Raw genomic sequence first — 14,223 nt, forward strand, 5'->3', positions numbered from 1 at the left:
AAGTATTTATTTATTTGACCCCACTGGGTCTTAGTTGCAGCACACAGGATCTTTAGTTGCAGCATGCAGGATCCAGTTCTATGACCAGGCATCTTACCCAGGTCCCCTGCACTGGGAGTGCAGAGTCTTAGCCCCTGAACCAAGAGGTAGGTCCCTGGAGTCCCTTTTATAAGAGCACTAATCCTTTTCATGAGTTAGTAGTTAGTAGTTAAGCCACTTAGTCGTGTCCAACTCTTTGCGACCCCGTGGACTGTAGCCCACCAGGCTCCTCCGTCCATGGGATTCTCCAGGCAAGAATACTGGAGTGGGTTGCCATTTCCTTCTCCAAAACCTCCTCCCAAAAGCCCTACCTGCTAACACCATCATCTCTAGAAGACAGGATTTCAACATATGTATTTTAGGGGGTGGATTTTCAGACCACAACACTGGGTGTTCACATGGTCAGAACTAATTTCATAATATCACTAAGATATCATTAATGTGCAGCATGTTCACTGTTGCTATTGTCAAATGAATAATAAGTAAGCATGTCAAAGTTTTTTCAATTTCCAAAACAGGAAATGTCAGTAGTTACAAGCACAGAGAAAGGTTTTGGGGTCCTCAATAAGCTTGAAGAGTGCAGAAAGGGGATAGAGACTAAAAAACAACAAACAAATACTTCTTTAGGATAAAACTACTGTTTTCCTTGAAAAATAGATGTATGTACTCAGTTGAGTTTCTCCCACTTGATCTAAACTACATATTAGTGATAACTTTTACCAAAGCAACCAGGTTCAACTCAGAGGTAGCAGGGAGGACCGCTGGGCACTGTCAGAGGCACACCAGCTGTCACAGACTAGCAGAGCCCACGAGGAGACGCAGGACAGGTGGGCACGGCCTCACACCTCACACAGTGGGAGGCGAGCGGGTGTGAGCACACTCACTGCAGACACAAAGACACAGCCCCCTGCAGCAAACAGAAATAAGAAGCAAAATAATGTAAGATCTAGACGATTCCCTCTCACTCCCGTGGTTAAGACACAGCTCTTTCTCTGTTGGGGTCCGGGTTCAGTCCCTGCTCAGGGACCTAAGGTCCCGCAAGCTGTGAGAGAAGGAAGGATGAAAGGAGTACAAAATTTAAATTATGCTTAGTAACAATGTTTCAGCATTCTCTTATTAAGTGATGATCTAGGTATTTTTGCTTAACTAATACAATATACTCTAAGTCTAAGGATTTAAGTTACCTAAACATCTTGACAATTATCTTCCAAAAAAAAAAATTACTGTTGAAATAAAGTTTGTCAGTATAATGATTTGGTTAAATACAAACATGTGTTTTATAATCTTAAACAGTTAACATAAGTAATGCTAGCTTCTTTGATCAATAAACTTATATAAATGTAAGAAATATATACCCAAGTAGAATAAAAATGTAAGCACTTAATGGTCAGAGAAGACATAGCTGTTTTTATTAAACCAAAAATATTAAACTAGTCTCATTGCCTAAATAGTGTGAACTTATTCTTAAAACATTTGAGTTAATTTCGGCAAGAATGCATTCCGTTCTTTGAAAGTATTAGAAATTCAGTTTCCTTAACTTCTGGGAATTTTAAGAATATTGCATCTATAAGGTGCTTATTTATTTCTAAGTCAATCAAACTAGAGCTCCTTGAATTTAAGCAATTTCATAATATAACTTGGCAGTACCACCCAGACAGGAAAACATTACACACAATGAGAATTCACAGCCTTTCTGAATGACAGACACAGACCGAGAGCTTAGAGCTGCCACTCTGCCATCTCAGCCCTGGACACCATTCATTACAGATTAGCAGAGACCACCAGTCCACACCAAAGCACTGTTCTCTTCCCAGGAGATATAAAACTTTAATTCCTAAGCTCAAAGCAGATGAACAGGAAAGAGTAACAAACTAGACTCCCTGCTCCTTTCACCCAACAGAGACAAGATCTCTATGACCCAAATGGTCAGACCAGGAAATCTAACAAATCCAGCACCAGGTACCAGGCAAGCGCTGAAAAAGAATCAAAATGGAACCCTCCCTGTGCTGGGGATGGACACAAGTTTAGAGCACAGGCGAAGCCAGGTGCATGTTGGTCCCAGATCTACGGACAGGAGTGAAGAGGCTTCTCACCAGGGTGGAGGAGCAGGGATTCAAGCACAGGCCTGGCTCCTAAACAAGTCATGGCACCACAACTGTCAAAGACAAAATGCACTGACATCTAAGGAGGTGGTTTTACTTGGGCTGTTGTCCTGGGGTGACTGTTCATTAATGAGGAATGCCTCAAAGACGAAAGGGTCTGGGGTATTACAGAGGCAAATGGTCATGGGGACGAGGGGTCTGTGTCTCAGACATAAAGACTGGATGTGAGACCTGGGGATTTCTCAACCATCACTGCTTCCAGGAGCACAGGGCCAAGACAACACTCAAACATTTTTAAAGTTGACTTCCCTTTTGGCTCAGTAGTAAATAATCTGCCTGCCAGGATCCTCTATGACCCACCTCCCAGAGTAATGAAAATAAAAGCAAAAATAAACAAATGGGACCTAATTAAACTTAAAAGCTTTTGCACAACAAAGGAAACTATAAGCAAGGTGAAAAGACAGCCTTCAGAATGGGAGAAAATAATAGCAAATGAAGCAACTGACAAAGAATTAATCTCAAAAATATACAAGCAGCTCATGCAGCTCAATTCCAGAAAAATAAACGACCCAATCAAAAAATGGGCCAAAGAACTAACAGACATTTCTCCAAAGAAGACATACAGATGGCTAACAAACACATGAAAAGATGCTCAACATCACTCATTATCAGAGAAATGCAAATCAAAACCACAATGAGGTACCATCTCACACCAGTCAGAATAGCTGCTATCAAAAAGTCTACAAACAATAAATGCTGGAGAAGGTGTGGAGAAAAGGGAACCCTCTTATGCTGTTGGTGGGAATGCAAACTAGTACAGCCACTATGGAGAATAGTGTGCCTTAAAAAACTGGAAATAGAACTGCCATACGACCCAGCAATCCCACTGATGGGCATACACACCAGGGAAACCAGAACTGAAAGAGACACGTGCACCCCAACGTTCATCGCAGCACTGTTTACAAGCTAGGACACGGAAGCAACCTAGACATCCATCGGCAGATGAATGGATAAGAAAGCAGTGGTAGATATACACCATGTAATATTACTCAGCCATTAAAAAGAATGCATTTGAATCAGTTCTAATGAGGTGGATGAAACTGGAGCCTATTATACAGAGTGAAGTAAGTCAGAAAGAAAAACACCAATACAGTATATTAACACATATATATGGAATTTAGAAAGATGGTAACAATGACCCTATATGCGAGACAGCAAAAGAGACACAGATGTAAAGAACAGACTTTTGGACTCTGTGGGAGAAGGTGAGGGTGGGATGATTTGAGAGAATAGCATTGAAACATGTATATTATCATATGTGAAATAGATCGCCAGTCCAGGTGCAGATGCATGAGACAGGGTGCTCAGGGCTGGTGCACTGGGATGACCCAGAGGGATGGGATGGGGAGGGAGGTGGGAGGGAGTTCAGGATGGGGAACACATGTACACCCAAGGCTGATTCATGTCAATGTATGGCAAAAACCACTACAATATTGTAAAGTAATTAGCTTCCAATTAAAATGAATTTAAAAAAAGAATCTGCCTGCTAGTGCAGGAAACATGGGTTTGATTTCCAATCCAGGAGGATCCCACATGCTTTGGAGCAACTAGGTCGCTATGCCACTTTGAGACTGTGCTCCAGAGCCCACGAGCCACAACCACTGCGTCCACGCGCTGCAACTACTGAAGCCTGCACAGCCTAGAGCCCATGCTCTACAACAAGAGAAGCCACCGCAATGAGAAGCCTGCACACCACAACTAGAGAGTAGCCCCTGCTTGCCACAACTAGAGGAAAGCCTGCACAGCAATGAAGACCCAGCACAGCCAAAAATAAATAGCATTTTTTTAAATATTTCAAAATAAGTAAATAATTGGTAGGTGCTTGTTTCTTCTTTCCACTTAGGTTCAAGGAAGTCATCAGGATTTCACAGACCATTAATTAGACAATAATGTGACTGGTGTACCAGAAGAGACTTAGGGAGAGCACAGGACAAGTCCTGAGACAGACAAGAGCACAGCGTGGGTCCCGGGACAGACAGAGCACGGGGCGATGCCCCGGACACATGGGAGGACGGGGCGAGGCCCGCAGCAGACGGGAGCACGGGCGAGGCCCAGGACACAAGGGAGGACGGGGCGAGGCCCGCGGCAGACGGGAGCACGGGCAAGGCCCAGGACACACGGGAGGACGGGGCGAGGCCCGGGACACACGGGAGGACGGGGCGAGGCCCGGGACACACGGGAGCACGGGGCGAGGCCCGGGACACACGGGAGCACGGGGCGAGGCCCAGGACACACGGGAGGACGGGGCGAGGCCCGCGGCAGACGGGAGCACGGGCAAGGCCCAGGACACACGGGAGGACGGGGTGAGGCCCGCGGCAGACGGGAGCACGGGCGAGGCCCCGGACACACGGGAGGACGGGGCGAGGCCCGCGGCAGACGGGAGCACGGGCGAGGCCCCGGACACACGGGAGGACGGGGCGAGGCCCCGGACACACGGGAGGACGGGGCGAGGCCCGCAGCAGACGGGAGCACGGGCAAGGCCCAGGACACACGGGAGGACGGAGCGAGGCCCGGGACACACGGGAGGACGGGGCGAGGCCCGGGACACACGGGAGGACGGGGTGAGGCCCGGGACACACGGGAGCACGGGGCGAGGCCCGGGACACACAGGAGGACGGGGCGAGGCCCGCGGCAGACGGGAGCACGGGCGAGGCCCAGGACACACGGGAGGACGGGGGGAGGCCCGCGGCAGACGGGAGCACGGGCGAGGCCCCGGACACACGGGAGGACGGGGCGAGGCCCCGGACACACGGGAGGACGGGGCGAGGCCCGCGGCAGACGGGAGCACGGGCGAGGCCCCGGACACACGGGAGGACGGGGCGAGGCCCGCAGCAGACGGGAGCACGGGCAAGGCCCAGGACACACGGGAGGACGGAGCGAGGCCCGGGACACACGGGAGGACGGGGCGAGGCCCGGGACACACGGGAGGACGGGGCGAGGCCCGGGACACACGGGAGCACGGGGCGAGGCCCGGGACACACGGGAGGACGGGGCGAGGCCCGCGGCAGACGGGAGCACGGGCGAGGCCCAGGACACACGGGAGGACGGGGCGAGGCCCGCGGCAGACGGGAGCACGGGCGAGGCCCCGGACACACGGGAGGACGGGGCGAGGCCCGGGACACACGGGAGCACGGGGCGAGGCCCGGGACACACGGGAGGACGGGGCGAGGCCCGCGGCAGACGGGAGCACGGGCGAGGCCCAGGACACACGGGAGGACGGGGCGAGGCCCGCGGCAGACGGGAGCACGGGCGAGGCCCCGGACACACGGGAGGACGGGGCGAGGCCCGCGGCAGACGGGAGGCACGGGCGAGGCCCCGGACACACGGGAGGACGGGGCGAGGCCCGCGGCAGACGGGAGCACGGGCGAGGCCCCGGACACACGGGAGGACGGGGCGAGGCCCGCGGCAGACGGGAGCACGGGCGAGGCCCCGGACACACGGGAGGACGGGGCGAGGCCCGCGGCAGACGGGAGCACGGGCGAGGCCCAGGACACACGGGAGGACGGGGCGAGGCCGGCGGCAGACGGGAGCACGGGCGAGGCCCAGGACACACGGGAGCACGGGCGAGGCCCAGGACACACGGGAGGACGGGGCGAGGCCCAGGACACACGGGAGCACGGGCAAGGCCCAGGACACACGGGAGGACGGGGCGAGGCCCGCGGCAGACGGGAGCACGGGCGAGGCCCCGGACACACGGGAGGACGGGGCGAGGCCCGCGGCAGACGGGAGCACGGGCGAGGCCCAGGACACACGGGAGGACGGGGCGAGGCCGGCGGCAGACGGGAGCACGGGCGAGGCCCAGGACACACGGGAGCACGGGCGAGGCCCAGGACACACGGGAGGACGGGGCGAGGCCCAGGACACACGGGAGCACGGGCAAGGCCCAGGACACACGGGAGGACGGGGCGAGGCCCGCGGCAGACGGGAGCACAGGGCGAGGCCCCGGACACACGGAAGCACGGGCGAGGCCCAGGACACACGGGAGCACGGGGCGAGGCTCCAGACAGACAGGAGCACGGGGCGAGGCCCAGGACACACGGGAGCACGGGGCGAGGCCCGGGACACACGGGAGCACGGGGCAAGGCCCGCGGCAGACGGGAGCACAGGGCGAGGCCCGGGACACAGGGAAGCACGGGGCAAGGCCCGGGACACACGGGAGCACGGGGCGGGGCCCGGGACACAGGGGAGCACACCTCCTCATACAAACTGAGTCAACTGCCCTAAAGTCACACATTCACACATCAAAGCAGTCACCTTAGAAAATCCTAAAACACACACAAACACACCCCTTCCATGAGCCGCTTTCCTGGGAAGACTCCTGAGGCCCTGCAGAGTGCACCCTCCCCTGGCCCCTTGCTCCAGTCACTGGGCGTTCCTCTGCTCCTGGCTGGGCCACACCTCCTCCACCTCTGGGCCCCGGGCTTGTCCCAGCCAGGCTACCCCTCATCCTGTCAGTGGGGGTGACATTCTTGGTCCCTGGCACCCCATGCTCTCGGGCCCCGACACAGATCACTCTGCTTCCCCTGCACCTACCGGGTCTGAGGCAGGGGGAGGGCTGTGGCCCCTTCCAGGGAACCAGCCCCCACTTCACCCTGGGGTCCTGAGTGAGAAATGAGCCAAGGTCTAGTTTTTGGATCAGTAGGTGGGGGAAGTGAGCCCTCTGCTGGACTGCAGTCAGACCAATCTACGAAGGACAAGAAAGAGGTCCTGATGAATCTTTTAACAACAAGAATTTGGCACGGTGTGGCCACAGAAAGGCAGCAGTGCCCAAGGAAGCAGCACAGGGATGTGTGTCTCAGGTTAAGCAAGCTGGACGTACAGAGACATTGAGATACCCTACGATGGGCCCTCGTGACGCATGAGGAGCTCCTGTGTAAGTCTGCCTGACTGCCAGGAAGCTGGAGGAGACAGCCCAAGGAAAGGACCCCGACTCGGGCAGCCCCTGTGCTGGAGCAGCAGTGAGGTCTGCAGAGCTGAGCTGAGAAACCACGGTGTCCTCAGGTCAGACTGCTCCGCCAGAGCCCCCCGGAGAGGATCAGCCAACCCAGCCAAGACACCTGCACTCTTATCAATGCCTGACCCCACAGGCACCACCGGTGTCCCCGGCGCATGTACACACACACAAGTGCTGTGTGTGTGCTAAGTCACCTCAGTCGTGTCTCTTTGGGACTCTATGGACTACAGTCCGCCATGCTGCTCTATCCATGGGATTCTCCAGATAAGAACACTGCAGTGCGTTACCATGCCCTCATCCAGGGGGTCTTCCTGATCCAGGGATCAAACCCACATCTCCTTACTACTAGCACCACCTGGGAAGAACCTCCCTATCACGATGCTAACCAAATACCCATGTTTCTAACATGCTCCAAGCATTCCAATATAGAAGCCATTGGCCACACATGGCTCTCATGAACACAATTATATAATGATGTTATAAATTAATTTTAAATATTATGTATGATAATATATGTGTAAATTTTAGTGTATTATAAATGCAATCCATTACAAATAATGAATTAATTAAAATTTAAAATGAGGTTCTTCTATCTCACCAGCCACCTGTCAGGCTGTTCACAGCTACAGGTGGCTAGTGGCTCCAGAAATGAACATTCACCAAGAATCTCTCCCCATTTTCAAGCCAGTGAAGTTATTGCTGGACTCTGGCTAGACTCCCTGCCCTATGCACTCCTTGCCCATAAATACAGCCCAAACATACAACAGACTCCCTTGTAACTGCTAGTTTGATTTTCCCCAAATGCAATTCCTCTGCTGTTCCTAAATAAGTTCAACTTCTAGTAATTTGAGCTTGCCTCAATTTATCCCTTTATTTATATTGACACGAGTGAGATAACAAATTGCAATGTATTTTGAAAAAGCATACTGAAACCAAGCAAGATCTTTCCTGGAACAGACCTCCCCATGTCTCCCAGCTCTTGTTTGTAGAAAAACTTCAGCCTTCTAGGTCTTCCCCAAGTTCCAAAGAGCAAATTAATCAGAGAAATGAGAAAATGAAGAAACAAAGGAAACAATCAAGCAAGACAAAATAATAAGTTTAACAATTAAAAAGGTTGAGAACCTTTAGTTGTTCCTCAAGGGCTGTAGATAATACCGAGCCATTACCCTTGAGTTGTTTTGCAGTCACTAAGACCCCCACCAGGAGGAGGAAGTCAGCTGCACGCTCATCACCACCAGGAAAACCCCAAACCAGTAGGAACCAGAAGGCTGCTGACGGTACTGACATAAGAACAACAACAAAACACACACACACACACACGCACACAAAATGTGAGAGTTTTAAGTTTTATTTGGGGCAAAAAAAGGACTACAGCCTGGGAATAGTTTCTCAGAGCTATTGGATCTCAGAACTCTGAGGATCACCTATCTAGATCATCTCTAATTCCTGAGACTGGCGGGGAGAGACATAAAAAAATGTTTGTAAGAGTTCTGGTCTCAAGGCACAGGAAGAGAAAATCAAGTTTTCCTGGTAGGAATTGTTTCCTCAGGGTCAGAATTCTTGTTTTTTTCCTTCAAGCTAGCTTTCCCTACCCTTTAGGAATTAAACAGAAGTTGGTTAACCTTCCACTGACATTGTGTACTTAATTGGTGCAACTGAAGGTTCATAATTTTCAGAGATAACCCTTTTCCTTCCTTTTAAAAAAAAGTTTATTTATTCATTTACTTTTGGCTGCTCTGGGTCTTTGTTGCTGCACGTGGGCTTTCTTGGGTTGAAAAACATATTCCAAATGTTATTTACAGCTAGTGAGTTTTACATTGTGATATGTGATTCACGACTAACTTTAGAAAATGAAGCTATGAGATCTCTCCTTGTGTTTGTCTATATGTTTACCTATGCGTTATCTTTGTTTTTACCTCTGTATGGGATTACCAAATTAATTCACAACTGAGCTCTATTTAACTGAATTAAAGGAAATTAAAGGCTTATAGAAATTCTAAAAAAAATAACAGAGGAAGTAACTGGCCACAATTAATTTCAAGTTCACATAAACTGGGAAATATCCAGCATTAATTTAATACCTGGAATACAGACATGACTTTAGAGTCATCAACATTAAGTATAGTACTTTTATTGCACCTAGATTTAAGTTAAATAGAATCTTGTAATATCCATAGCAAATTTGTCAGCAAAGAATGTAACTTGATGTGAAGAAACTTTTAAAGAAATAAAATGTGAGATAAGAGCTTTTAGATACTCTATTAAGAATAATTATGCTTTAGAAATGTTTATCTAAAACAGTCTTTCCAGATTCTGGTAACTTGAAATTCTAGAGATGTGCTAAAATAAATTAACTGATGGAAGCTTACTGAATAGCTTAACGACCTATAGAAGCTTATATCATTTCCAAATAAAAGATACTGAAACATTGATTACTGAACATTGGCTTCCTTTTATATAAAAACAAAAAGTATTTAGGACTATTAATGAGTATGTCTGGTGCCATGTTCTTTATAAGAAAGCAAATGTGTTTAGACATTATCACTGGTATTTATGTTCCCCAAACTACAGAATGCTGATATAAATATCAGTTCATAATTGCTTACTTCTTAGTTTTCACTAGAAACTGAGGTTTTAAGAGCTGAGGATTCTACCATAAGACCCAGCAATCCCACTACTGGGCATATACCCTGAGAAAACCACAATTCAAAAGGACACATGTACCCCAGTGTTCACTGTAGCACTGTTTACAATAGCCAGGACATGGAAGCAACCTAGATGTCCAATGACAGATGAATAGATAAAGATGTGGTACATATATACAATGGAGTATTACTCAAACCACTGAAAGAAACAAAATAAGAGTCATTTGTATAGATGTGGATGGACCTAGAGTCTGTCACAGAGTGAAGACAAAAAACCAAATATCATATATTAATGCATATATGTGGAATCTAGAAAAATGATACAGATGAACCTTTTTTCATGGCAAGAACAGAGACACAGACATTCAGAATGGACATGGGGTAGGAGGAAGAGGAGGGTGGGACAAATTGAGAGATGGGGATTGACATATATACACTACCATGAGTAAACTAGCTAGCAGGAAGCTGCTATAATGCCCACGAAGCTCAGCTCAGTGGTCTGTGATGACCTAAGTAGCTGGAATAGGGGTGTGGTGGGAGGAGGTCTAAGAGGTAATATAAATCAATACAGTAATTAGCTTCATTGTACAGCAAAAACTAACACAACATTTTAAAGGAATTATAGTCCAATCTAAAGAAGAAAAAAAAAACCCTGAGGATTCTAATTTTTAAATGTAATTAAAGCTAATAGAAAAAATATTTTTTGTATACAGTAGCAAAGTATACTTTCAGTATATTTTCAGTAAAGAAGGCATGAGGAATGAAACTGCATTTTATTAAGGAACAAATAAGTAGGTCTGACTTAGAGCTGGCTGTTTCTGAATGGAAAAATAAAGTGATAGATACAGAAAGTGATAAAAAGCTTTGTGGAATGTGGACTCCGCACAAAGAGTTCTGTGTATGGTCAGGACTAAGGTATAAATTCATCTAAGTAAATAAATTTTAAAAGTGGGTGCTACACTTGAATTTGGCTTAGCTTTTCTCTCTTGTTAAGAGGACAAGTCTTCTTAAGATGTTGAACTGCCTTGGATAATAGATTTTAAGCTTCTTTACCTTTTAAGTGATTTGTTCTGTATTTGCCTTTGAAGTCTTTTATTGTTATTAATACTTTGGCTAAGTGAATAACTACTGTCTCACAGTGAACTATGATCCTATCTGACTGAGTGTTCTAAACCCTTTTGATATAGTTTTATTTTTTTGACAAAACTTTCTAAATCAAAGTTAAATGAAGTCCTTTGATCTCTAGCTAACTTTAGGATGTCTCAAAGGGCCCCTCACACATCCCAAAGAGATATATTAAACAGTTTCATTTAGTATGTTAAATTACATAGGAAGCATTGTCAAATGCTTAATAAATCTTACAGTGTATGGTGAATATTAATATAGGTATTCTAGAAATTATATAAATTCCCAAATTCTGATGTGGCCTATAAAATATTGTTATAAATCTAGTTACTATCTTTAAGTGGTGTATGTTACAACAGTAACCAATTTAGTCAATTGGACTGCATTGTAATCAGAGTTTAAACATGTCTTAAATCTTCTGTCATAGACAGTTATGGTTTTATTCTACTGCCTCTGCAAAACTGCTTCCTCCTCAAGAACATTTATAGAAAGGGTTTTTGGATAAATAAAAGCTTCTGACTTTCAGACCATAATGCTGAACTTCATAAGAAATTAAAGAGTTTCAGTGAAAATCTGATGGCTTCATAAAATGTTAACAAAAGCACTGAGTGAACTGGTGAATAAGGTTATAATTTTTATGGTTTCTATCTGAAAAATTACAAGCTGGAATCTGTGTTTTCCAAGTGTAAGGAAAACCTTCCCCTTTAATTATGACTTACAGTAATTTGGTAAATTATACTTTTGCAAGAGGAAAACAATAGAATATTAAAGACTAGAGATCTCTTCAAGAAAATTAGAGATACCAAGGGAATATTTCATGCAAAGATGGGCTCAATAAAGGACAGAAATGCTATGGACCTAACTGAAGCAGAAGATATTAAGAAGAGGTGGCAAAAATACACAGAACTGTACAAAAAAGATCTTCACGACCCAGATAATCATGATGGTGTGATCACTCACCTAGAGCCAGACATCCTGGAATGTGAAGTCAAGTGGGCCTTAGGAAGCATCACTACAAAGCTAGTGAAGGTGATGGAATTCCAGTTGAGCTATTTCAAATCCTGAAAGACAATGCTGTGAAAGTGCTGCACTCAATATGCCAGCAAATTTGGAAAACTCAGCAGTGGCCACAGGACTGGAAAAGGTCAGTTTTCATTCCAATCCCTAAGAAAGGCAATCCCAAAGAATGCTCAAACTACCGCACAATTGCACTCATCTCACACGCTAGTAAAGTAATGCTCAAAATTCTCCAAGCCAGGCTTCAGCAATACGTGAACCGTGAACTTCCAGATGTTCAAGCTGGTTTTAGAAAAGGCAGAGGAACCAAAGATCAAATTGCCAACATCCACTGGATCATAGAAAAAGCAAGAGAGTTCCAGAAAAATATCTATTTCTGCTTTATTGACTACACCAAAGCCTTTGATTGTGTGGATCACAATAAACTGTGGAAAATTCTGAAAGAGATGGGAATACCAGACCACCTGATCTGCCTCTTGAGAAATCTGTAGGTAGGTCAAGAACCAAGTGTTAGAACTGGACATGGACCAACAGACTGGTTCCAAACCAGGAAAGGAGTACGTCAAGGCTGCATTTTGTCACCCTGCTTATTTAACTTATATGCAGAATACATCACGAGAAACGCTGGGCTGGATGAAGCACAAGCTGGAATCAAGACTGCCGGGAGAAATATCAGTAACCTCAGATATGCAGATGATGCCACCCTTATGGCAGAAAGCGAAGAACTGAAGAGCCTCTTGATGAAAGTAAAAGAGGAGAGTGAAAAAGTTGGCTTAAAACTCAACATTCAGAAAACTAAGATCATGGTATCCAGTCCCATCACTTCATGGCAAATAAATGGGGAAAACAATGGAAACTGTGACAGACTTTATTTTTTTGGGCTCCAAAATCACCACACATGGTTGACTAGAACCATGAAATTAGAAGATGCTTGCTCCTTGGAAGAAAAGCTATGACCAACCTAGACAGCGTATTAAAAAGCAGAGACATTACTTTGCCAACAAAGGTCTGTCTAGTCAAAGCTATGGTTTTTCCTAAGTAGTCATGTGTGGATGTGAGAGTTGGACCATAAAGAAAGCTGAGTGCTGAAGAACTGATGTTTTTGAATGGTGGTGCTGGAGAAGACTCTTGAGAGTCCCTTGGACTGCAAGGAGATCCAACCAGTCCATCCTAAAGGAGATCAGTCCTTAATATTCATTGGAAGGACTGATGCTGAAACTGAGACTCCAATATTTTGGCCACCTGATGCAAAGAACTGACTCACTGGACAAGACCCGGATGCTGGGAAAGATTGAAGGCAGGAGGAGAAGGGGATGAAAGAGGATGAGATGGTTGGATGCCATCACCAACTTGATAGACATGACTTTAAGCAAGTTCCAGGTTTGGTGATGGACAGGGAAGCCTGGTGTGCTGCAGTCCATGGGGTTGCAAAGAGTCGGACACGACTGAGGAACCAAACTGAAATGAACTGAACCAGGCTATTAGCCTACCGAATTCTGATGTCTCTATGATGAGAAAAATGGGTGCTAGAAAACCACATGATACTTGACATCTTTCAGCAGCTCAGGGAGGCACTTGTGCCATAACTCAAACTGAATCCTATACCTGATGAATCTTCTTAACACATTTAATGAATCATATGAGAAATCACATTTCTGCCTTAAGTGACCCACTTCCTCATCTTGATGATCTCTTCAAAAACTGACTTGGCATGGGAAGTTCTTGGCTTAAATATTTACTTCTAACTCATATTAATGCATTAGCTATATTATATTTTGCCTGTTTTACAAGATTATTGTTTCTTATATTACCAAATGTGTGACTGAGCTTACAACAAATATAATGCTGACTAGGCAACTGGAAGCAACTGATCAAATATACGGTTCTATATGAGATCAATTACTATAATAGTGTGATTCTTGATACAGGAAGATGCTACAGAGGTAATTGTTTCCTGGACTATAACAGACTAGCCAGACAGATAGTCCAGGATTACCTTTAGCTATTGTTTATAAGACCTAGTCCAGTAAAAGCATATTGAATGGCCTTTCAGCAAAATCTCTGCCAGACCTAGGAATCAGCCTTTCTAGCACCAGCGGACAAAATGGTCATAAAGTGCCTTTCTAAGCATGATCAAATTTATTACCATGAAGTGGCCCTGTCAACTACAAACTGGCACCTGCCATGGGTAATTGCCATCTACCTCTACAAGGATTAAACCAGTTGCTGCTGCAGCTGCTGATTTTCAACACCCCCTGAAAGGAGTTCAGGGTGGAGAGCA

The 14,223-nt window shown here is 46.6% G+C and overlaps 1 protein-coding gene across 1 annotated transcript; it reads left to right on the forward strand.

Annotated features, from left to right (window-relative positions):
• The first annotated feature begins 4,191 nt into the window (after positions 1-4,191).
• On the forward strand, positions 4,192-6,411 carry LOC139033933 (collagen, type I, alpha 1b-like). Its single transcript, XM_070463970.1, has one exon. It carries the CDS (start codon positions 4,192-4,194, stop codon positions 6,409-6,411), a length of 2,220 nt encoding a protein of 739 aa, XP_070320071.1.
• The last annotated feature ends 7,812 nt before the right edge of the window (positions 6,412-14,223 follow it).

Source organism: Odocoileus virginianus, unplaced genomic scaffold (genome assembly GCF_023699985.2).
Source record: "Odocoileus virginianus isolate 20LAN1187 ecotype Illinois unplaced genomic scaffold, Ovbor_1.2 Unplaced_Contig_10, whole genome shotgun sequence".
NCBI classification, from domain to species: domain Eukaryota; kingdom Metazoa; phylum Chordata; class Mammalia; order Artiodactyla; family Cervidae; genus Odocoileus; species Odocoileus virginianus.

Excerpts from the sequence above, each read along its gene's own strand:
- LOC139033933 (XM_070463970.1), top strand. The coding sequence starts at position 4,192 with ATGCCCCGGACACATGGGAGGACGGGGCGAGGCCCGCAGCAGACGGGA.